The sequence below is a fragment of the Phoxinus phoxinus genome (genome assembly GCF_949152265.1).
Source record: "Phoxinus phoxinus genome assembly, chromosome: 16".
In the NCBI taxonomy this organism is placed as follows: Eukaryota; Metazoa; Chordata; class Actinopteri; order Cypriniformes; family Leuciscidae; genus Phoxinus; species Phoxinus phoxinus.
In genome coordinates this window covers 8,468,632-8,495,430 of record NC_136891.1, presented here as the reverse complement: position 1 = coordinate 8,495,430, position 26,799 = coordinate 8,468,632, and the positions used below count along the sequence as shown (strand labels likewise).

General features: G+C 36.9%; 1 protein-coding gene across 3 annotated transcripts; it reads left to right on the top strand.

Moving 5' to 3' along the window:
- Positions 1-485: 485 nt before the first annotated feature.
- Positions 486-26,745, top strand: LOC306983281 (uridine-cytidine kinase-like 1; the record flags this gene model as incomplete). Of its 3 annotated transcripts, none has more annotated exons than XM_079583528.1 (17): positions 486-551; positions 651-674; positions 1,539-1,681; positions 3,198-3,394; positions 7,378-7,484; positions 7,828-7,998; positions 9,973-10,044; positions 14,602-14,791; positions 15,350-15,411; positions 18,386-18,405; positions 19,757-19,855; positions 20,580-20,673; positions 20,881-20,943; positions 22,052-22,174; positions 22,935-23,042; positions 24,464-24,620; positions 24,702-26,745. In XM_079583528.1, 17 exons carry the CDS (start codon positions 489-491, stop codon positions 24,776-24,778), a joined length of 1,770 nt encoding a protein of 589 aa, XP_079439654.1. In that variant the 3' UTR covers positions 24,779-26,745. The 3 variants fall into 3 exon arrangements, with proteins under 3 accessions (XP_079439654.1, XP_079439653.1, XP_079439652.1); XM_079583527.1 differs by lacking the exon at positions 18,386-18,405 and adding an exon at positions 17,296-17,312 and having other exon boundaries at positions 3,168-3,394; XM_079583526.1 differs by having other exon boundaries at positions 489-551; positions 3,168-3,394.
- Positions 26,746-26,799: the final 54 nt, after the last annotated feature.

Sequence of the window (26,799 nt, the reverse complement as noted above, 5' to 3'; positions counted from 1 at the left end):
AACATCCCAGGAGTGGCCCTCCAGGGGTATTCAAAGCAAGGTTAACTTACCTTCACATACCCTGCCCGAACTCTCGATTGATTAATCCAAAACTGGCTTGGGTATGTCAGTTTCAAAATATATGCTGCATATTGTAATCTTAAGTGCTCTTAGATGTTCCTAATGAATGTCTTTTAGTATTTGTTTGAGAATATGCACTGAGTATCTTATTGGTTTAATTGTCTTGCAGGTGCTGATGGCCACATTGTATAAGGTTATAGGACCATCCTGCAACACCACACTCTGTCACAGTTGTAAGTGATTATTGTCTTTAGTTTTCTGTTTGCTAGACCAAGCATCCTTACTTATTTGCATTGTAGGATGAAGATGAAGAGACCACCTCTGCTTTCACAGAAATCGAAAATGTGGGGAGGCCCATAGAGGTATGATGCATATAATGCATTCCCCCTTTTTTACATAAGAGAATAAAAAATTTAATTTGACAGAATATGCTGGGGATTTACATGCAGATGAGGGTCCATCTACCGCATAGCCTACAGAATCTTAGCAGTGTAAGACATTTTCTGCAGTTGTCCTTCCTCATTTAAAGATTTGGTCTGTGTTTGTATTACAGACTTTATCAACCATGTTGAATTATTTTTTCTTTCTAGTTGCCTGCCAAAGAGCTGTATCAGGTAATGAGGGGGATTTAAAGGATAATTCCGGTATTTAACACCTTGAGTCTATATTGTAGTTTGTTTTGGATAAACAAGAGTGGTGGACAACATTTTTTTGACAATGGTTCCTCTCTCGAGTTTTTGACTATAATAGAATTGGCCATGGACCCATTTAACATTGGAGTCAATGGGCATGTCCGAAAATGTCATTAAAACAGCCAATAATGTTCGTTTACAAAACTGTTAAACTCACCGAGTGATTAGTGATGTTAGTTGATGTATCAGAACCAAAAAGTGTTGCGAAATACAGTTTCTGTCGTGTTTTATTCGTCATTTTGTAAAATCCCATTGTTGAAAAAATAGTTCCACTATAGCAAAATAAACGGATTGGAATCATATATTGCGACGATATATTGTTTATAATCATCAACGAACACCACTAACCACTCGGTGAGTTTAACAGTTTTGTAAACGAACATTATTGGCTGTTTTAATGACATTTTCGGACATGCCCATTGACTCCAATGTTAAATGGGTCCATGGCCAATTCTTTTATAGTCAAAAACTCGAGAGAGGAACCATTGTCAAAAAAATGTTGTCCACCACTCTTGTTCATCCAAAACAAACTACAATATAGACTCAAGGTGTTAAATACCGGAATTATCCTTTAATTGTTTAAACACCCAAAGATTTAGCACCCAAAAATCTATTGTTACCTGCACATGCTATGGATTGACTTACTATTAACATAGCTTTAATAGGAATGTGGGTTCCATCAATGCACCCAATCACATTTGGGAACCCTGACATTGAAAGGTATTGAAACATTTTAGAATGATTATGATTAGATATGGCTCTGCGTTTACTATGCGCCACCACAAGCGTGACGTAAACGCACTTCCGGACATGCGTTTCCGCGCGTTCGCGGCACAAAACATGGCGATGACAACGAGCCAAAACGATGTCCAGGTGCAACAGAAAGAAGAAGGAGAGGAGGATGATCAGTCGATGTCTAGATCTGACAGGTGAGTAGATCAAGTGCCTGTCGAGCTCTGCTAATGTGATTAGTAACTGATCTGGTTGACAAATAAAGGACAGTGTTGTTTTGACCAGTGGCAGCAGTACAGTAAGGGACACAGGTTACACAGTGTAACGTTACCTGCTGGTTTGGTCTTATTTTTTGTCTGGTTGAGATCTAGATTAGAACTCAAACAGAATGAGCAGCTTCTTTTTTTTCTGGAGCTGCTGGCGTGGCAGCAAAATCAAATCAAATCAATGGAAGAATGAGTCGAATGAAGAGGGCTGTGTTGCAGTTAAATTTAAAGCAACATACAGAATTAAGATATAGCTATAAACGCAAGCATTACATTTATTTTAAATGCTAATAGTCGATATTATCCTCTTTTAGTTGTCGAATCAAAAAGACGCTAGGGGTGTGTTTACATTAACCCTTAATATGACGATAAAGAAAGATATAGTTCTAAAAATCGTTCTCAACATTAAATAATAGCGGAGTCCACACCACAGCTATAACGATAACTGCACAGTGAAACTATATCGTTGGATGATTGTTTCAGAACGATTTTATCCTGATGAAAAGCGATAAAACATTGACAGCCAATCAGAAACCGTCCTGCTGTAACTAGCTCGAGCATTTAAAGGGACAGTCAAGCACGCGCCTGGAATACATTGAACGAAATCGTCCGCTGGTGTGGACGCTAATATAGTTAGTTATCTTCATAGTTATCGTTCTTGGTGTAAACGGGCAGGGTAATTAAGCATAACATGCCCGTTAGAGTTTCATTTGTATATATAACCTGATATTGAGAACATATGGATATTTATAAACTTATAGGCTAATGCATATTTCCATTAATTTAAAACAAATTTTAATCGCCTTTTAGCCTTCTTTGTATCAACAAAAGTAATGTGACTCATATTCCTCGTATTCCTTCCAAAACAATCCAAAGAATCAGCAAAACGCACACCACATGTCACAGCAGCACAGACAATAGAAATTCATGTCAACTACCCTTAATCCACGCAAGCCTAGTCTTTCAAAGCAAACATCATGACCTTTTTAGCACTGCCATTGTGTAATGGACTGTACTTCAATTGAATGATTCATTAGCGCCTGTGAGTGTCCAGTGTCTGTCCATGTGATGAGAGTCTTACTCAAATGAGGCTCCAGGTTTGGCTGAGCAGATGTGTGGTTTCCTGGACAGGATATGAAGAAAGCTCCTAGTCCCTCTACCACACCAACAGAAATGATCATGTGAGCAGCTTTTTCTGAGGGCATCACAAAGACCCAGATTTCCTCAAGCTCTCTATGAAACAGTGTCCAATAGCAATGCTCAGGTCAAATGGGGCCGTTCATGATTCTAAAGGCATGTCTGATGGCGACGTGGACACTCACACTTACTACTTTACTCTGTTCAGTGATAATTTATCAGTTATTGATGATTAAAGCAAATCCCATTGTGCTACTTTATAAAACATAATTTTTTGCAGTTTGATTTGTTTGTCCCTAATACGTGGTAGTGGCGAGGATTCTCTCGATGGCCTTATGAGACCCAGATGTCCCCTTACCCCTTCGCTGTCCCCACGGAAACGGACCACCAGCCAAAGCAAAACTGAGCCTCCACTTCTAAGGACAAATAAGAGGACAATCTACACTGCAGGGCGACCACCCTGGTACAACGTTACTGGGACCACCTTTAAAGAAGCCTTTGTGATCGGTACGACACGCACGCATACCTTTACTACATTTGATTTCCACAAATCAGTCTTATTATGTATTATCTTATTAAGTGCAATGAATTATCACATTTGACAAAAGATTATAAAAACATTGCACAATAAGTCATTATTAAGAAAATTAAATGGGTCTAATTTTGGTTTTCATACAGCATTTTATTAATACTTTATTAAACTCATAAATAAAAAAGCATAAATGTAAAATGGAGTATAAATAAAAACTCGTAAGGCTAATACAGAATTAATGTTTTTTTTTTCTTCTAGTTTGTAGAATAGACATTGCTTGCTCTAAATATGAGACATGATATATACACTATCGTTCTAAAATTTGGGCTTAGTAAGATTTCTTAAGGTCACCATTGCTGCATTTATTTGATCAAAATACATAAAACAGTAATATTTTTAAAATTCATATTATTGCCATTTGAAATAACTATTGTCTGTTTTTAATGTATTTTAAAATATAATTTATTCCTGTGATGGCAAAGCTTTTAAGCATGTTTGAAATCTTTTGTGGAACTTTCCGAGAAGACATTATTGCAGGGTTTACACTTTTGTGGTGTGAATCGGGTCTGAGAACATGAGCTCTCTCAGGACTGAGCTCTGAGGTCATTAGTATGCAATCCATTACTCACAAAGAGCCTGTCGTACGGCTTACAATTTCACACTTGGATGTGCTCCAGTCAATTATTCCTGTAAAAAAAAAAATAGAAGTCTGGTGTGACTGTCATCCCTGCTCGCTCGGTCAGAGAGAAACTAATAAATCCACCCAAGTGGAATGATCTTCCCTTAACCAAAGGTCAGAGAAACAGGGAGGCGAGAGAAGACATAAGAACATTAAAGCAGTTTTAAGTAACTTTACTACAAGAAGCTTTTTGTTATTCCCACTAGTGGTGTATCTTATTTTTTGTCTCGTTTTCTTTATGGCCTTTTATTCTATAGATCTATCTCAGGGGTTCTCAAAGTTTTGATAGGTGAGGGCCAATTTAGGAACCCAACATTGAACTGAGGGCCGCCAAAGGGGCGGGGGAGAAAAAGAAAAAAAAACTGAAGAGAAAATCCCATTTGAAATAATTTTAATGACCAGGTTGCATCTCTACAGTTTAAATTTACTGCAATAAACACATTTTAATTTATAACTGAGGCTAAACCTGGCAAAACTTGTGAAAATCTTGAGAAAAATTGCAATTCAAACAAAATCCCTAGTGTTCTCTACCCTCAACAGACAAATTTTGGATATAACAGTCCTGTGTGCAGTCCATTTCAAGTACGAGAGAGAGAGAGAGAGAGCGCAGAGAGAGAGAGCGCAGAGAGAGAGCAGAGAGAGAGAGAGAGAGAGAGAGAGACAGACTTTTAAAATAGAAGCTTACCAAACAAGTCATCATCATCATGCATATCATCATATCATTGCCTGTCATGGTGCTTTCACACCGGACGCGAATAGCGCGTCAGGCGCGAGTCATTTCAATGTTAAGTCAATGCAAAGACGCGTTACGCGCGTAAACGTCTTTGCATTGACTTAACATTGAAATCACTCGCGCCTGACGCGCTATTCGCGTCCGGTGTGTGGGTGCAGTCAGTCGCGTTTCCATTATTACTGCACCCACACACCGGACGCGAATAGCGCGTCAGGCGCGAGTGATTTCCATGTTAAGTCAAAGCAAAGACGCGTTACACGCGTTTTACGCGCATAACGCGTCTTTGCATTGACTTAACATTGAAATGACTCGCGCCTGACGCGCTATTCGCGTCCGGTGTGAAAGCACCATTACAGATTTGCGCAAATGTTTTGCCCTATTATTAGCCTATCTATCTATTTTAATCCGTAATTGAAAAATGAACGGTTGTTGTCTTTTTGAAACGAAACACTTCTCAAAACGTCTTTTTGAACACCAAAATTTTAATTTGAAACACCAACTGCTGCGCAAAAAAAGTAAATATCGACGAATTTTCAGATTTTTGTTTATGACTTTTTGACACTTTTTTAAGCATTGTTGTATTTTATTTGACAAAAGCACAACGTTTTATTGTTATTATGAGTTCACATAAATAAAAGTAGTTGCGAATAATGTATTATTATTTTATGTATGATCAGAAATTAGATAAAAAAAATGTAAGGTAATGGAAACGAGGCTATTAATAAGCTTGTCATTAAATCACACTGAATATTGATTACTTGGCAACATACCCTTTTAAATTGCAATGGGATTTGAATTGCAATGGGATTTGTGGTGCTCTTTTCGGTTGGCCACGATGATCTGATGTTCCTCTGTTGCAATTACCTTCTTGCAGATCAGGCAAACCGACTTTATCCGACCCGTGAGGTTCGACAAAGTAATCGTTTGTCCATTTATCTTGAAACTGCCTTTTCTCCTCGCTAACATGACGTTTTTTTCTCGAAGGGCCAGGCTCCCGCCCTGGCTCTCGCTCCATCATATCCATCTAACGTTACAGACAACCGTTCCGTTGATGCCTTCTGGGAGTGAGAGGTCAAGTGCGATCGGTCGTAATTACCGCTTATGCCTATAGATGCCGCTAAACACCACTAAACGAAAAAATATTTTTTCAAAGCAATGTACAGTTTTAACAGTTTTACAAATGTTATCAGATGTTATCGCGGGCCGCCAGAAATGTTTCCGCGGGCCGCCATTGGCCCGCGGGCCGCACTTTGAGAACCAATGAATCTATCTGATACTTAAAACTTTAGTATCTGAAAATGTAGTGGTCAGCATAATGTCTTACTTGAATGGCTTTTGTATAATGTAGTCAGATGAGTTGTGCAATTCAAGCAGATTTTTCTTTCTTTCTGGTTGTTACTATAAGTTTGGAGAGATCCTTGCAATTTATTATATTAACTAACTATTTCTAACTATTATATTAGCACCGTGACTCTAAAACCATGTTTTTTTTTTGTGTGTTTTTTTAGATTTACTTCACAGCCATTTTTGCATTAAAAAGTTAAATTGATTATTATAAAGTAGCTGCAAAATTAATATTTATATACCATATATCATGATTGTTCTGACAAGTTATGATTCAGAGAAGGCTTGGGAGAAACGTCTTGCCTCTGTGCTTGCCAACAAAGGTTTATCCACCAAATACTAAGGCCTGTTTTGCCTGGGGATCAAATACTTATTCCACTCACTGAAATGCAAATTAATTTATAACCTTTAAAGGTGAGGTATGTAATTCTCTTTTTTGGCCATTTTTTTTCAAAATCACTTAAAATCCTATTCCTAACCCACTTACAGCCACTGAGTTAGAAGCACTGAAATAAAAATTAAGCAATTTAATCATCTGTGGAACGGGCAGGACTTGAAAAACTCCAGCCAATCATTTCCAAGACCACCTAGAATCATTGGACAGTAAGTGCGTCAATCAATCGGTCGTACCATCCCCCCTCCCCCCATCCATGTCCATGTTCTTTGAATGGGTGGAGTCAAAGGAAAGAAGGTAGGACCATTGGAGTTGTGTATTTTCAAAATCTGCCAGCCGTTTTGCAAATCACATACCTCACCTTTAATTAAAGTGTTTTTTTCTCTGGATTTTTTGGGTTGATTTTCTGTCTATCTGTTAAAATAAACCTATCATTAAAAATTATAGACCCTTCATTTCTTTGTGAGTGGGCGAACTTACAAAATCAGTTGGGGATCAAATAATTATTCCCCCTACTGTAAGCTATAATATAATTTTTTATTGTAAAGCACAATGAATCTAAAAGCTTGTTGTTGTTTTTTTGGGAACCTTAATATAAATTCATACAAGGTGTCTTTCATTGGTATAAGTTTCTCGAAGATGCTTTTGATAAAGGGGTTTGCTTGACAGGCCTTTTTGAATTCAGATGTTACCTTAATAACAGCAGCAAAATTCATGGTTGTGCCATGATTGTGGTCAAATAATGTTTGCATTAAATATTTGCTCTTTGTGCATTTGAACAAGCTGCGTCTTCTGGTGTGTCCTGCAGGTCTGTGCGGAGGGAGTGCTTCTGGGAAAACCACCGTGGCCAATAAGATCATAGAGGCTCTTGATGTTCCTTGGGTTGTTCTGCTTTCTATGGACTCTTTCTACAAGGTACGTGCCATTAAAATGCTCCAAATGGAACTTCTTCATGTGTTGAAACTATTGAAGCATTAATATCATTTGGTCCTGCCACTGTTGGATGTGCTGAAACACTATAAGGTCTATTCATTAATCCTTATTTGATTTAATGGCATATCCTTCAGCCTATTAGTGGTCTAATTAAGTGGTTCAATCAGTCAATCTGTTTCTTTATGGTGGGAATTCGACAGGACGCTTTCTTTGAATGTTATCTTTTTTGCTATTGTCAACCTCACAACATTTCTTCGCCACCATCCACCGCCGAAGTATACTTGTGTTAACGTATTTGTAACTTCTTTTTCTTTCTGACTTGTAGGTTTTGAGTAAAGAGGAGCAGGAGTTGGCAGCCAGAAACGAGTACAACTTTGATCATCCTGATGCCTTTGATTTTGAGCTGCTGGTAACCGTGTTGAGAAAACTGAAAAAGGGCAAAAGCATAAAAGTGCCTGTGTATGACTTCACCACCCATAACCGTCGCAAGGAGTGGGTAAGCATGTGTGTGATTGGCTGGTTAGTATGCATGAGCTTATAGACTCATGCATTCTAGTGATTACTTTGTTTCCCCCTACAAAATAAAGCTGTGTAGTTTTTGCATCACCCAGTAGAATTTGCAAATATAATAATATAATACAAATGTTCCTACCAACAGTTTACTTGCATTTGCCTTTGTGCATTTAGCTGGGATAGAAGAATGTTTTCAGGATAGAATAACTTACTAGTGCTTTATTGCTTTAAGTTTGATGCAACAATGCAATGTAATTGTTCTATTAGTATATGTTCTAGTTCTATGATGCCACATTGTGGCAGAAGAACATTACCATAACATGAATAACTTATATTTTTCCTTTATATTGATGTTAATTTAGATGGATTTACAGTCTAAAACTGATTATTATTTCTGTATTGATTTAATTTAACTCGTATACTTTTATTTTAACACAAAACAAAACCAAAAACTATCACTCAAATCATTGAAATGTCAACTTGGTACAATGTTGGTTGCATTTTTTTTCTTTAGGCAACTTGCAATTTCATGCCTGATAGAAATAAAGCAAGTACCAGTTAAACCACAGCACTATAATTACGTCAGTTCAGACATGATTATTTAGGGACTGTGTTGCCTTTTATTGTCTTCCTAAAATTTAAGGTTTAATTTTTCCATAAATTGATCGTAATGTTGATGAGTGATAAAGGGAGATCTCTGGCTCTGTGCCATATACAGGCCACGTGTGCTGATCAATACAGAATGAGTGGCCATTGACGGGAAGCCTCATGGTAGTGCATCTCTCTTAATGGGATCATGACACCATCAGGGTTCCCCTCATTCTGAAGCAGGGAAGCATGGAGGAAATGCATCACTGCACACTTCCACAGTCTCTCCCTGCACCGCCTCAGTTTATTAACATCATATTTGAAGTGAAAAAATAGTTGGAGTCCAGAATAAGCACTTCAAGGAATTTTTCGGGGTGCTTTGTGAACCTTATTTTTGGATAATTTTGAGCCGAGTCTGAAGACATTTATATAAAGAATAACTTTATATTAGTTAGGCTAGGAGTTTTTGCTTTACTTTACTTTACTTTATTGGTTTATAGTAATGTGGACAACCTCTTTTAATGAAAAGAGCAGCTTTAGCCTCTACGGCTAATTTCCAGCTGTAGTCCCCAGCCAGTTGTTAATTGGCATACATCAATAAATACATTACAATTAAAACAAGGCTTAAGCAAGAGCTTAGACAAACAGACAAGGTGGTACACAATTGAGACAGACAAGCAAGCACAAATTACAAAGACATAAAAGCAGGTCAAGCAATAAAATAGAAAAAATTGACACAAAAGATAATCATGCAAAGGCCACATGAAACACATATAGGACATAGCATTGAAACAGTCAGCAGAGATCAAGTGGCAGAAGCATGATCATGTCACATCTAGTGCGCACATCACATCTAGCATATTAATGTGTGCAGGTGTAATTGTCGATTAGCCAATTTTTAAGGTGTACAGTAAAAGTCGAATACATATGTATGTTTTTAATTGTAATGGGCAATGAGTTCCAGTTATGTATTGCAGTAAATGAAAATGATAATTGACCAAATGTACTTTTTCTGAGTGGGATTACTAGATCGCCACGTGTGGTGCTTCTGGTATTATGACTGCTGTTATTGCGTTTATTGCTGTTATTGCTGAGGTATCAAAAAAGTGGAATCAATCGAGAATTGTGAAATTTGAATTTCACTGGTATCTAAAATTTTGGTGGCTTATTTATTAGAATACAATGTTACATTGGTCAACACAACTTTATTTATTCATATTAAAAAAAAAACATTTGGTGGGGCCAGTGAAAATGTTGGCAGGGGAAAAAATCCTTAGAGTTGAACCCTGTAAATTGTATTATATTATATTGTGTTATATGCTATGTTATTACTGGTCATTTGATATTCTGATTATAATCCTTTGTGCAGAAAACCGTCTATGGGGCCAACGTTGTGATATTTGAGGGAATCTTGGCTTTTGCCAACAAGGAGCTTTTAAAGGTAAGCCTCATATTAAACTTGTCGCACTGGACATTATATAAAAGTGTCAGCTATAATCTTTAAGTGTGGTTTGTGACATCACAAAGGAACTTAAGTGAAAGAGGGGAAGAATTACGGAAAGCTTCATAGCCTGATATATAGAAGAGCATCATGGGAGTCATAAAGCAGAGAGGGAAAAATGGAGGTGTAGTGAAAGATAAGGTCAAATGAAAAGAGATGTGTAATGATAGGAAGAGACGAGAGGAAGTTTTATGTATTATATATTCCCACAGGTTAGTGATGGATGCCGAATGACCATAAATTTTTTTTTTTTCCATTTTCTTAAAAGTACTGCGTCCATGCTGATGACACTGTTTTTCCCCAATATGCAAAATATATATTATCTTTTTATCAAGAAATTCTACAGTAACCTACCATAATGCTATGTACAACCCTATAAAAAATAAAATATTTAAATTATAAAGGGCATTTTAAACTATGCATTATGGTTTTGATGGTTTAAATGGCCTGTGTATGATGGTTTTATTACTGTGTTACAAGTCATGAGAATGAGATGTTTATATATATATATATATACACACACACACACACACACACACACACACACACACTGCCATGGAAAAGTTTTGGGTCGGTAAGTTTTTTTTAATGTTTTTCAAAGAAGCTCATCAAGGCTGTGTTTGATCAAATATATTTTTCAGGGTTCTTTTATGAATAGAAAGTTCGAAAGAACATAAATGCCTTTGCTGTCATTTTTTATCAATTTAACGCTTCCTTACTAAATAAAAGTATACATTTGTCTACTGACTCTAAACTTTTGAATGGTAGTGTATAACATTTATGAGAATCATTTAAAAAAAATGTATTCTGCTAATGAAAATGTGCTTGTGGTCATGAAAATATTGCCATGCAAAAAAATCGTTATGGTCTTAATTATCGCTATGTAAATTATAATGTCTTAATTTTTAGAGCATGAGCACCAAGGACCCTCTTGGAATTGCTCTGTTTATTTCTTTTTGAATTTGGGGTGAAATGATCCTGAAAATTTCACCCAGACTGGTGTGTCTCCGCGTCTTGAGTAATAGACCTCATTCCCACAACCCAACCAGGAAGATGAGTTTCCTTCTCTGCAATACCATCTCTGGCTCTTTGCAGCCCTGAATATACATGAATACTGGTTAATGGTTAGATAATAAGTTCTAGTTGTCTCTTCTATCATTTAGGGGAGTTACTGCATCTCTGGTTCAAGAATAGATTTATAAAATTACGTTTCTAAAGCCTGGTCCTATTAAAACTGCACAAGGACTGTCCTCGCTTGTCCGTTTTCCTCTCCTTGTGTTCTATTCTTCTTGCATCCTGTTGTTCTCCTCACATAATGAAGATGACTGATTCGTTTCTCTCTTTAATGGTGAAGGTAAGGACTGGCTACAGGAAGTGAATAGGCGGCGTTTATTTACACCAGCGTTGACTGCTCCCATAGCTGGGTTTCGATTCTTCCCTGTGCAAAGTTTCCGGAAATCTATACAAATTTAAATTGGAGTTATTATGTACGCATTGGCAAAGCAGTTCATCCTGATGTGATTTATGAGCACCTTGCAGCAGACGTGCCGCAGAATGAATGAAACTCAACAAACGGTGGACACTTTTGCATCTGTCGGCTTGAATAGATCAGGGTTTTCAGTTGAACTCTTTCTCATGGCAGGTCTTTGTGAATACAGTGACAGCTCACATTCATTATTTTTATTTGAGAGAAATTCGTTCTGGAAGGATGAGCAATGACTTCCTGTCCTGTACAAGTTGATATACACTCAACCTTTTACCCCATTCTTATGCTATACTTGCATGCCTGCGCACAGTCTTATAAGTTATATTTCGCCGTGTTGGCAGGGCTGCTTGCGCTGCTGTTTAAGATTGTTGGATTGTTTATCGTTAGCCTGATGCTTTTGCCGTATTTTGTCGGCTCACTGAATGATATTCATTTTCAGCGCCAGTGTCGGCACCAGCGGTATGTCTTGGCTAGTTGCCGTCACGCTGCACTAATGCTTTGATTGATCCCGACTTCCACTTTGCTGAGCTGCTTTTTAAAACATCCTATCACTTCGCTCCGTCGAGAGACAGTAGTATTTCCTGGACAGATTGTGCCTGCGTTGCAAAATTTCATCACTTTGGACTGGAGGAAAATTAGGTTTTACCTGATGAGCCAAAACATTATGACCACCTGCCTAATATGCCATTGATCCTCCGCGTGCGGCCAAAACAGTGCTGACCTGTCGAGGCATGGACTACAAGACCCCTGAAATTGTCATGTCTTATCTGGCATAAAAGGAGTTAGCAGCAGAACCTTTTTTTTTTTTTTTTTTTTTTTTTTTTTTTTTTTTTTTTCTTCTCTTCAGATCCTTTCTTGCAGTTTGTGAGGTGGAGCCGCTGTGGATCGAACTGGTTGGTCCAGCACATCCTACAGACACTCAGTTGGATTGAGATTTGGAGGCCAGGGCAACACCTTGAACTCTTCATCATCTTCCTCAACCATTCCTGAACAATGTGTGCAGTGTGTGAAAGAGGATCTTCCCCCAGGGAACACTATTGCCATGCAGGGGTAAACCCGGTCTGCAACAATGTTTAGGTTGGTCACGTGTCAAATTTACGTCCACATAAACGTCCGGACACAGGGTTTCCCTGCAGGACCTTGACCAGAGCATCACACTCCCTCCACCAGCTTATCATTGTCTCACAGTGCATTCTGGTGTCATCACTTCCCCAGGTAAACGGGGCAGACAAACACGGCCATTCACGTGATATAAAAGAAAACCGAACTAATAGGACCAGGCGACATTCTTCCACTGCTCCAAGGTCCAGTTATAATTTAGTTATTTGATAGCAAATCCTGAATTTCAGCATCATTACTCCAGTTTTCAGTGTCACACACATGATTCTTCAGAAATGATTGTAATATGCTGATTTGCTGCTCAAGAAATATTTCTTATTATAATCAATGTTGAAAAACGTTGTGCTTAAGATTTTTGAGGAAACCATGATATTGTTGTCATGTTGTTTTGATGAATGGAAAGTTTTAAACGCATGTTTTGAAATTTATATCTTTTGTAAAATTATAAATGTATTTACTGTTACTTTTGATCAATTAAATTAATCTTTGCTGAATAAAAGTTCAAAATAAGATCTTACCCCATGATTTTGAATGGTGTTGTACACTACCCATAATCCTAAAGAAACAGCTCCTAAAACGACCAATGAACTGCGGCGGGAAAAATTTGTACGTTTATCCGAAGCACAGGAACACTTAATATTCAGTCTTGCGGTGCACAATGTTGTGTCACACCTGGACAGGAAAAACACCTACGTGAGAATGCTGTTCATCGATTACAGCTACGCATTTAAAACCATGATCCTGGCCAACTTATCGTAAAGCTTGAAGACTTGGGCAACTATGCAACTGGATTTGGGTTTTTCTGACGAACAGACCCCAAGAGGTGAGAATTGGAAACTGGCTCTCTTCCACGCTGACCCTGAGCATGGGTGCTCCACTGAAAACCAAAGAGATGATCGTGGACATTAGGAGGATGCAAGTGGGCAGTCACGCTCCCCTACACATTGACGGAACTGCTGTGGAAAGAGTCAGGAGCATCAAGTTTCTTGGTGTGTACCTCTCTGATGTCCTTGGCCCAGCACACCAGATCAGTAGTAAAGTCTGCTCGTCAGCGACTACTTCCAAAGGAGGCTCAAGAAGTTTGGTCCCCCCCCCCAAAAAAAAAATCCTCACAACCTTCTACAGATGCACCATTGAGTGCATGCATCCTGACAGGGTGCCTGATCGTCTGGTATGGAAGCTGCGCTATTGGCGATCGCAAGGTCCTTCAGAGAGTTCTGAGAGCAGCTGAAGTGATTATAGGCACCACATTCTTTACCTTACAGGACGTCTTCCACACGCGATGTCTGATGAAGGCTTGCAAAATCATTGCTGACCCCCAGTCACCCAGCACACTGTTTAACAAACTGCCATCAGACTGGATATTAAATCCAGAACCAGCAGATTGAAGAACAGCTTCTACCTGCAGACCTGTAATGGAGACTTAACTCCTTCTTGCACTGTCTTATCGTATACCATGACAGAAATTATTCTACGGTCTACTCCAGGTTCTTGCACTGCATACCTTTGCACACAAACCTTTCCTTTACAAATAGCTTTTTTTTTATACACAAAGCAAACATATATATTTGGTTTCCATATTTATATACTTTACTGTAAGTATATATATATTTTCTCTAAATTGTATTAAATTGCACTACTTCAATGTATATATTGCACTACTGTTGAATGCCTGAGCCTCAACCAAATACATTTCGATGTACAAATTGTCTTTTGACATTTGTATGACAAATAAATAAACTTGACTTGATTAAACCCTTAAAAGTGCATCAGAATGCACATAGCTGTGGCCGTTCAAAGTATTTATTCGTTGCAGTCCTAACTGTTTGTCTATCACACATGTTGTCAGTTTTTTACATTTTGTATTGCATTTCTGTCTGTGTGCCCTTCAGCTGCTAGACATGAAGGTGTTTGTAGACACCGACTCTGATATCCGGCTGGTCAGGCGTCTGAAAAGGGACATCACGGATCGAGGGCGTGACATTACAGGAGTCATTAAACAGTACAACAAATTTGTCAAGCCAGCGTTTGAACAGTACATCGAACCCACTGTGCAGGTTGCAGATATTGTGGTCCCAAGGGGTAGGTGAATTTGGAAATTGTCAAAATTGCAAAACGCTCACCAGTTTTGACTATTAAGCATATTTTAGTGAAATGTTACTTGGCAATATTTTTATTCAGAAATGTAATTAATATATAATAATAAAAAAAGGTCTTATAAATATTTTGAAAAAACTTATATAGTTGTAACTGATGTTATAAGAAGTCAAACCAACAATTATTCAGACACCAGATATCATTTTTGATTTTTTTTTACTAGTGGATGCAGCTGACAGCTATTCAACCTAATTTATTTGTGAGACAGTCTAACAGAAGGATGGACAAAACCAGTGAAATATCAACTGATTTGATATCTCAAATGTTGAAGGTGTCAGAATAAATTTTGGTTTGACTGTTTGTGTATATATATATATATATGTATATTAATATAGCTTTTGATGGTGATATGGCAATTCAATAATTAAATGCATAAAATAACTAAAATATCCCTAGTTTATTGAAGTATAACATGCATTAGAATTCATTATTCAAGTTATTATATACATTATAAAAGGCTGCCCCTTTCCATTGTTGCCCCAGGTGGAGAAAACTTTGTAGCATTGGATCTGATAGTTCAGCACGTCCACAGTCAACTGGAAAAGGTACGTAATAAAAATGGCTCCTTATTCTCTTCTGTTCAACATTGAGTGAGAATGGTTAGTTGGTCTGTGCATATTAAAGTGCTGAGAATGGTCAACATGCATGTTATTATTCCTGCTAGATGATCCACGTGCTCCTAATACAAACACTTAAATGTTGCATGCATGTGCATATGAATCCCATGCCATGGTATAAGTATAATGTGCTCATGGTATAAGTATAGTTTGCCCTCTGGTGGCCATACTTTACCTGTTATAAAATATATATTGTTCCCAAATAGCATGTGCATTGGTTAAAACAAGAAAAGGTCAGGCCAGTGATCTTCATTTTACAGTCCGTCTGACCCTTTATATTCCCTTTTAATTTGTTTTCTGGACAACTAGAATCATTAGGATTAATTTCTCATAGTTTAGGACCATATAGAGTAGTTTTTTTTTTTCTTTCTTCAAATTATTATCCACGAAACCTCAACATAAAATTTAATTTGCAACCTGTAAAATTCTGTATGGTCATTTCTAACACATTAAAACAAAGGAAGGTTGAAATGATGACCCTATTGTATTCAAAAGTGGACATTTTGTTCCAGTATAAATAAAGCCTGGCCTGATTGTGAATGTTAAAATTGTCTAAATGGTTGGTTAACATTATTCACTTTTTACATGAATCATTCAGGCAATATTCTGCGAAACCAGTAGACGTGCATTAGGAAAGCAAATGTAAAGTCAATTTTGATTTCATGTTTACTTTAGGTGTCTACCAAGGTAATTATTAGCTAGACAAAGATGTTAACACTAATGAACGTTTGGTGAGAGATGTTCATGTATTGATGACAGATGTATTCTACAAAATGGGTTTAGAGCCTCTTTGAAATATAATCCTTTTCTTGTCTGGCAGGCTGAATAAAGTCATGAATTATCCTGAGGTGGAAAATTCTTTTCTCTTCTTCACTCGATCAGTCACAGTGAGGAATGATCTTTAAGACTAATGAACCATGTGCTTTTGTACAAAAGATATCATGCTCTAAAGCCACAGTGCCGCATTGTGTTTCTCATCCAATTGAGCTCAGATTTGAGGTCTGCGTTATTTTGGTATAACTTGGTGTGGGTTTTCAATATTGTGCATGATGGTAATGATGGTATTGACATTTTTTACTTTGAGAGAAAATATTAGATGAACCTTAGACTTGCTAACGTGACAGGTTAGGCATCTATCTATCTATCTATCTATCTATCTATCTATCTATCTATCTATCTATCTATCTACTCTAACGTAAAATATATTATTTTTTCATGTATTATATTATTAATACAAATTAATATATAAAATATGTAATATATGAATCATTTGTTAAATGTTTGTTGATAATATTTTAGGGTAAGTGTAGGCTAAAAAAGTCTAGGTTAAAGAGCAGACTCTAAAAAATAAAAGCATTTTTCTTTAAATTCACTGTAGGAAACAGAAAAGTTTATTTTAATTTAAAGTCACCCTTTGCTAAGTAAAATTGTAACCTCAAAGCTATGGAAAATATATTGTCTGTATATGTGGTGTATGGGCAGTCTACTGTACATGCCTGTACTGATGAATACTGTTAAATCAGCTGGAGACATTTCATTTGCAGTGATGTGAATATGAGATACATAAATGTAAGCATGTGATTTATACCCGGTTAAATGTAGGGATCAAGAATAGCTGATATTGCCATGAAATATTTTCCAGTATACCATGGAGAGGGTGAGGGGCTGACTGTTTGGAATGGCTTTTTCTGAGTGAATATCTCATTTCATGAGTTTGTCTTTTTTTCTTTTCTTTTTTATTCTTCTCCTCCTTGTGTGTGTTTGTAATGAAATACTTGCTAAAACCTCAACCGATTGCTCTAACCATCCCAGCGTGAAATCACAGTGAGGTATGGCTGCTTTTCCCCTCATTCCCTTCCGTTTATCTTTTCCTCATTCCTTAAACTTGTGCTTCATCTGTGCTTTTTTTTTTTTTTTTCTCAAACCTGCAGAGATGCAAATAGAGACAAAAGGAAAAGCGTAGCTCTGGTTATGGTGTTGTAAACGCACGACTACGCTAAACAAATTAAATGTCGAGTGTTGTCGAGGCCGCCGTATAAACGGATACACAGCCCCACCCACATTGTAATCTCATTGGTCTAAAGTCTTGGCTGTTCCAATTTAAACAGCTAATACATAACATTTCAAAAGTTTGTGGCCGTTTTTTTAATTAACTGTTTTTAAAAGAAGTCTCTTATGCTTGCCAAGGCTGCATTTATTTGATCAAAAATACACTTAAGTGAAATATAATTGCAATTTTAATAACTGTTGTCTATGGCAAAGCTGAGTTACTCCATACTTGTCACATGGTCCTTCAGAAATCATTCTAATAGGCTGATTTGCTGCCCAAGAAACATTTCTAATTATTATCAGTTAAAAAACAATTGGGCTGCTTACTATTTTTATGTATTTTTCAGGATTCTTTGATTTAAATAGGAAAAGTCTGTCACTTTTGAACAATTTCATGCATCCTTCCTGATAACAAAAAGTGGAGACTGTTTGTTAAGGACCTGAATGATTGATGTGAAGACAAAAAGATTGTTTTGCAAGCAAAAACACACCATAGCTTCACGGTGTACCTTTTGTCTCCACCTCCACTGTTATTTTGATGCTGTTGCTAACACGGGGATGGGCCTATTTCAGTGGTTTTTCTCTTCAGGTACTGTGCAGCTTGCAAATCCCATCAATACATTTTCTCTATTGAGACGTCCGCTGTCCTTTTATCACTTTATTCAGGCCAGCAGCATCATTTCAGCTGAAAACCACTGACATACTGCCCAGACCTGAGCTCATCTCGGCTGTGATCTGTCCCATCTGTTCCGTATAGACTTTAATCAAGTCTTGTTCTTTTCTCCCCCCTCCCTCTCTCTTTTCTCTATCTCGTCATCATTGTCTCCCAATGATCATTTATTCCCTTCTTCAGAGGAAACTCCGCTGGGATATGTGAGGATAAATTCTTGCATCCTCTCGTCTTTTTTCTGTTTCCTTCATTTTTATTTGTTTTTTATCCATCCTCTGCATTCCTTCCTCACTATATAAAACCATGTTCTGCTCCTTTAGTAACAATCAGCTTTTTTTACTATTATTGTTTGACTTTTTTTTTCAACTTGCTTGTGTATGTTTAACTCAACTTCATCTTTTCAGAATGGTCAACTAACATTCACACTGTCAATCTGTCAGTGTCCTAACCAGTCTTAACAGCGACAGGACATTCTGTCTCTTGTTTTCTATTTTTGTGACATTTCGCCTATATAGCCACACCCACAATGAAATCTCATTGGTCCAAAATCCTGCCCCTCAAAACTTCTGATTGGTTATTGCATCGCGCTGCTCAGCAGTTGTGTGTTCAGTGTAGACAAATTTTTGTCGCTGAACACATTTCGCATCACTCCTGGTTAGGACATGGTGTCTTTCTTTATGGGATTGTTGGCTGAGGTTTGGTGAAAACTGGCAGCCACAATGAAGGAAATTTAGCAGCTAAATATAATTTCTAATATATTAGCTAAATACAATTTTCTTTCTTCTGTGATTATTATAGGCTGTAGAGGGCAGTGGTGGCTCTCTCAGTCCTTGCTTAGTTTTTCCACATTTACAATATTGTAATTTTAAACAAATCAATTGAACACAGTGATTTAATATAGGTTCAGCCCTAAACCATCTTGTTGGTTTTATTTAATATCACATTATGTCACTGTTTTAAAAAGTAGTTTACCCTAAAATTCAAACTGTCATTTACTCTCCCTCAAGTATGACTGACTTCTCCTTTGTGAAGAAATTTTGTCACGTGTTTGGAAAGAAATGAGAGCGAGTAAATGTAGTTTTTAGGTGAACTGTTCCTTTAATGCTTGTACATCAGATCTTTGGTTGCAATGCCCTTACTTCTGCCTACTTCTAATTTAAAGGCCCATTCACACCAAGTCTGATAGTTACATAGATGATGCACATACTTATCACACTGCTCCTTGTACTGAGAAACTAGCTATATTAAGCCAATACATAACCCTTTCTTTTTTGGGTGAGGGCGATTCATTTGTGTAAATTATGCCTTTGTTTAATTTTAAAAATGTATTCATAATGGAAATTCTGACTTGAAGTGAATCGGCCTTTTCTCTACCTTGACCTGCTACCATAACACGTCAGGCTCGCTTTTCAAACCATATTTGCACTGGGGGGAAAAAGTCAAATATTATTATATTTGTCTCTTTTCCATTGACAAAATGTGTTGTGTGGTACCGTTTGTTTGCAAGCCATTTTAAAAAGGAATGTTTACATCTCATATCCATGTGCCATATAGATCAGCCCTGGCATCTGCCCATCAGGGTCAACCTCTACCCAAGACTCTGAGCCTCATGGAGAGCACACCACAGGTCAGAGGAATGCACACTATTATCAGGTACGACCTCACTGTTCTGGTGAATACTCATGTAACATTACATAAGAACTTCAATTTGGAGAGTGTTTCGTGATATATTGTAAAAAAAAGTTACGGACTGCAGCTTTTAGTGTGTCAGATGTTGATTCAGTAACCACTCTGACAGATTCAGTTCATTCAGTGATTGATTCAAACTTTGAGTCTTTTTGAGTGATTAAAAGAACCGGCCCACAAGAATAATTTGTTTGTGAACCGTTTGTTTTTTGCATGCTCCTAGCAAAGCCAACATAATAATAAAAAAAGACTTGTTGGCATTACTTCATGGTGCACATCTCATCACATTAACAAACTGATTGCTCGCAGCTCAGATAAAAATAAATATATTTTACTGTGACGCTGTAGATTTAGAATTGTGTGGATATATGGTTTTAACTTCAAACCCAGCCAGAATCATCACCATTGTACTCTTTAGGTGTACACCTTGGGTTACTCCAGTATAAGTGTAAATAAAGAGCAAAATGTATCATCGTGAGTTGGACTTGAGCAGGCCGGCAGCAGTTTGATTTTGTATTTGTATGTTTTGGGCCACAGATTTTCTGTAATTGGTTAATTAAAATAAAATAAGGATTGTTTTCTCACTTTATCTAAATTCTCAGACCTGTGTTTCATGTTTACAGTTTCATACTCTCCTCCAAAACGCACATCATCTCTTGTGTATTATTGACTCTGTCCCCTGTGCCCCCAGGAATAAAGAAACCAGTCGGGATGAATTTATTTTCTATTCAAAGAGATTAATGAGGCTTCTCATAGAGCACGCCCTGTCCTTCCTGCCGCTGAAGGTGAGTGGACCGTCATTACCAACTTTTAAACCCAATGTTATGAGCTCTGGATATTGGTCATAATACAGTGACTCATACGCGTGCGTATCTAGCAGCGTCCCCACGGACAAATAAAATTTTGATGGTGTGAAGTGAAGCAAGTCTTCATTGATGATTATTGCACTAGTTAGTTCCATCACTGATTCTTATGTCCTCTTCTCTCTCTAGCCGGTGTCTATTGAAACTCCTCAAGGAACTGTATATGAAGGGAAGAGGCTGAGCGGGAAAAGGGTTTGTTTATTTGAAGATTAAAATGTGTACATGCTTTGCTGAAAAAAAAAATTACTGATCAAATCAGGGTTATTATTGTTAACTAATGGTGTATTCACACTTGGCATGTTTGGTTTAATTCAAACGAACCCTGGTGCGAGTGCTCTGTTAGTGCGGTTCATTTAAATAAATGTGAACGCTTCTAAACATACTCTGGTGCAGTTCAACTGAAATATGAACGCAACACTGACCAAAGACTTGTAAATGAACCAAAAACAGGACATGATGCGACCCTAAAAAAACTCAGAATGCTCAAGCATACCTGTTTTTTTTCTCGTCATAGTCACAATGTTGCCCATTCAGTACATGCATCAGAATCTCCTTGCAGCAGATCTTCGTTTGTGTGTGATGGAGGGTTTCCGGACTCAGTTTTGACTAATTTACACATTTTATACGCTTTTCACGAGGTGTCAGCACCAGCATTTGTAACGTTACGCACATACAGCTAACGCATTTAGCCCAGCACACAGCATTGTTTTGGATGTTCTGTGAAAAAATATAGGTCATAAAAGTTTTTTCTTTTCTTTTTTTTTGGTATTTTGAGCTTTCAGACTGTAGTTTTTAACACTGAACCTAAGCGAAACAGGACTAAATGTATTGTTTTCTTATTTTGGTCTGGATCAAAAGAGCCAAAAGAACCGAACTATAAGTGTGAACACAACCTAAATCTGAAACTATGAAAAACTATCTGTAATAAAATATAAATATTAGTTAAACTTATTTCAGTTTATTGCAACATTTCTCATTTTCGTTCATTTTAAGTTGAAGCACTATAATTATTACCTGAAAATAAATGACTAAAACTGAAATAAAAATAAATTAAATTAAAATAAATAAATAAATAAAAAGACAATCACTAAAATTTTTACTAAATATACAAATATAAAATACAAGCTTATTATTAAAAATATGAATTGAACTGTAATAAAACTGACTAAAAAGAACCACTAAAATAACGATGGATCAAATTAGTTAGCATGTCTATATATTTGTCACATTAGTTGGTATTGTTATTATCTATATGGCAGGACTTTATACCCGTGTTCTTTCTTGTTTATTCGTTTGATAGATCACTGGTGTGTCCATTCTACGGGCAGGAGAGACCATGGAACAGGCCTTGATGGCTGTTTGTAAGGACATCCGACTCGGAAAGATCCTCATCCAGACCAATCACGACACAGGAGAGCCTGAGGTATTACATCTTCACCCATCCAACTGACACTCATGTCTATAAACAAGCTGTGATCAAGAAGTGTCCGTGTTATCGTGTGCCCTTGTGTTCTCAGCCTTGGTAAGACAGAGCGTATGAATTACTCATACCCTACTGTTCAGGTCACGGTCTGTTTCACTCCAGTGGTTTGTCAGATTTGATATCTATGCCTTGTATTCAACCTGATGTATAACATGTGTCGTGATATACATGATAAACTCAACTGTGCTGACGCTGATGGATTGTTTTGTAAATGTATGTCGTACAGCTCCCTCTAGCTGTACTTTCATTTTACATTGGTACACTACTTATGACTGTTATTTTAGCATAATTGATATACTATTGTGGTATTTATTCATATTTTGGATTAGGTTATTGTTTAATATTTTTTTTTAGTTTTAGTACCGGTAATTTTAATGTGCTCGTCATTTTTAGTTTTTGTAAAAAATATTTCTATTTAGCTTTTGTGTGTAATTTTAGTACTTACTTTTTAGTGTGTAACTAGCCACTTTTTAGCTTTATCACTCTCAGATCTCCAAATCTGTAGCATCTCATTTGCATTTCTTTGAAGTTCAAGTTCATCTGATGTCCTTTTTAAATTTAGAACATAGTCTCAGTTCAAACCCACTCTCAAATTCCTTGACGTCTCCATCTGTTTTGCATGTTTAGTGTACTACCTAATGCTGGCACATAAATCTCTGCTCAGCCTAAAAGTCTTATTACGGTCTAATCTCCTCTGCAGCTCCATTACCTGCGCCTGCCCAAGGACCTCAGTGAGGACTATGTCATCCTGATGGACAGCACCGTGTCAACAGGGGCGGCAGCTCTCATGGCTGTCAGAGTCTTACTTGTAAGTCACTTTAGCAGACACAAAGGTCATAGTGCATTTTTATTTCCCAAATGAGTACAGCTATTGATAGGTTTTTTATGTATTAATTTTGTATTACATGAGTGAATTGTAGAGTAGTTTATGCCTTGACACCCAGTTTCTGCCTTTTAAGCCTAACTTTTAAGATGTGCAAGATAAATGTCAACATCTCACTATGCTGAATGTTGTGATAAGGGATGTTAATACTAAAACTGATTTTTGATCTGTACGGACTGATCTGTTTCAATGGACACCCCACATACTTCTCTGAATGATCTTTGACCTCTCTCTTGCATACAAAACAAACAATCCTGGTCAAATTTCTACATTTTGTGGGTACAAAGTTCACATAGGATATGGGTGTTTAAAAAGGTCTGTCTGGCCTTTGTTCAATACTTCTGTTATCAACATGGGTACTTGGGAATATGTTGCACATTTATAAAAGATAGGTAGGTAGATGGATGGATGGATAGATATACATGATGTTGCACCACGTGTTGATTATATTATACAAATATATATAAATATATGTTCTATATCAACTGTTCTATAATCTATTCTATATATACAATATAATCAAATTTAATTTTATATAATACAATTTTCTTCCTAATTTTTTATTTATTTATATGTTTATATTTTGTTTGTTTTTTTGATAAATGATAAATGCATACATAAAACTTTTATTTTTTATTTAATATATATATATATATCAGTGCATAACAGACACTAATACACTATTCTAGGTCAGAGATATAAGATTTATTATTAAAATATTCCAAAATATTAAATAAAAATATCAAAATTCTTAAATCTGTTATGCAGTTAAAAAATATATATACATAAAATACTCCTAAAATTTCCTAATTTTAGAAAATACCCGCCCTCTCCAATTTTTTTTAAAATGCACATGCGCAACACTCTATTTGCTCCCGAGAGGGAACGCTTACATTAACTTTTACTAGCAGTGATTTTAAATGGATTTCTCCAAATAGCATGACAAACTTTACCTGTCTAGTAGAATCCTCGCGACTGCGGCATCAGTGGGAAGCCCAACCTGTGCTTATAGCGCACGCCAGCGTGTGAAATATTCACCCAAAATCACTCTGGTCTTGTTTCTATATTCTGCGGCCTTTCTCTTCTTATCATACACTTTGTATACATTTTTTCTCTTTCGACCCTCAGCCATTTTCAAAGGAATGGCTGAAACTGTAACTCATCACACATAATACACCAGAAAGCGAAAACTACATAGGGACGAGCACGTACGACGGCCTTACGTAAACGTATCACCAGAATGATTGACACTTAGGTGGACCAATAGTATAGGCTACCCACCCGGAAAACGAAAATCCTCCGCTATACCTTTAAATAAGGGTGATTTGCAAACTCCTCTGTTACAGGATCACGATGTCCAGGAGGATAGGATCTTCCTGCTCTCTCTGCTCATGGCGGAGATGGGGGTTCACTCAGTGGCCTACGCCTTTCCAAAGGTGCGCATCATCACCACAGCCGTGGACAAGAATGTCAATGATGAGTTCCACATCATTCCAGGGATTGGTAAGAGCTCTTTGATTGGCAAAAACAAAGGGAAAAACGGAACATTCAGTATCTTGTAATCCAAAGCAATTGTTTTTGCAGGTAATTTTGGGGACCGTTACTTTGGGACGGATGCTCCTTCAGACTGGTATGAAAGTGATGATGGCATGGACTACTGAATTTCATCGAGACGTGTATGTGAGCAACTCTGTCTGAAGGGAACATTTAAGCACTTATCTCATATGATTGTCGAGCCAATGCCCTGCCCTATTTTAGCATAAGCCTTAGCCGTCTTTTGCTACTAGGTCTTGCAATACTATGTGCTACCCGTGTGCCCATGCTCAATACAGGTCAAAGCATCAACGGACCCCCAAACATGGGAGATTACTGCTCATTAGCTTACCTCACAGTGCCCACATGACCATCACAGTTTGCAGATTTTCATTAATACCTGAAATGATGGAGATGAATAATAAGGACACAGCACAGTTTGTTCATGGGTGTGTTTGAAATGGCATACTACCAAACTACTTGTACTATTTTTCAGTAGTATGAGTATACAGTAAATACTGTGTAGAACACAGTATGTATAATTGATTGCAAATGCAGCACATACTCACCAATGTTTGTTAGCTGTTTTCATGTTGTCTTGACTTTCCTTTGTATGTATATATGGCATACATGTGCATTTGAAGTGCTTGACCAAATCGACATCTTATCCTTAGTGAAAAAATTATGCTCATACGCCTGCATTTTTTCAGCTTCAATTTACAGTAGCCTGCCTTTAATATAGCAGCTTTGCTAAAACTGTGCAGAAATGTTACTACCTCGAATAGTAGCCCATGGACAAAGTAGAAAATGGACTTTGTTTTCTACATTTTCTACGGAGTAAACGATCATTGTTTACTCCGATTATTGTTTACTACAATGATCGGAGTAAACAATGATCGTTTACTCCGTAGAAAATGTAGAAAACAAAGTCCATTTTCTACTTTGTCCATGGGCTACTATTCGAGGTAGTAACATTTCTGCACAGTTTTTACATCATTGTTTACTACAATGCTGCAATACTACTCATAAACAATACGTTTATTGTTTTATCTACTTTGTTGCTTTGGATTTTTTTCCAATTGATTGGTGTCTTGAAGGCCGATAAAGATGCGAAGTGCCAATCAATATATCAGTCTACTTGGTGGTGTTTGTGTGGTTGTAAAAATGTGGGAATTTATTGAAATATTGGAAAAAAAAAACTTTTAATTAATAGGACATTCAATTTTAACTCCAAATGAGTCATTTCCATCTCATCTTTGGTTTTAGTATTTAGCACCAGTGTCACAGAGGGAGCAAAATCAGGGTTATAGTTTGTTGCTGCCATTTTCTGTTATATACTTGAATTTTAAAGATGTATATTTATTTTTCATCAGTTTACTTGTCATGCCTGATTGATAAGAGGCAGTGACTGATTGCTTTGCAATTTCAAAAGTTGAGAGAATTATTGAAGAACATGTTGGAGGTATTTTTAGCAGCAATTATACCAAGAGAGAGCAAAACATGTGCTTCTGAATTTTCACTGTTACATCTTTTTTTTTTTTTTTTAAGCCTGATTCTAGTAATAGTGCCAATATGCACATACAGCAGCCTCTGATGCACTTAGATATGTCACACGTATACCCATTGGTTGAGTGTAGCACATTATTTAAATTTAATTTACCGTAATGAAAAATGAATTTGTCTATTTGGTCCCACTTGACAAAATGTACTTGAAATTGACGTCTTTGTCTCAGGACCCTCCATTAAATATATTTCGTTGTGTGTTTGTCTCCTAATTGGAACTGCCTTTTGGTTTTTGTTTTGTATGCAGCGATTTTATGGCTTGGTTGTGTTATTCTTCTAAATAAAGCATAACCAAATATCATTAATGAATTTCAGACTTCACTACATTGGCAATATTGTTATAAGGAAAAAAAATATTTTTCCTCTTTTGTCTCTCCAGAGATGTGTACTGTACTTACTGATTTTGTTGTATGAATACCATAGTTTATCTGTTTATATGCTTCAAACTGACCTCCAGTGCTGTAAGTCATTCCACTTATGTTGAACATTTTTGTGTATATATAAAAAGCGCAATAAAATATCTTGTGCCTAATGCTATTTTTTTCTTTAAAAATTCTTTAACAAATACTTCAAAAATAAGTATTTA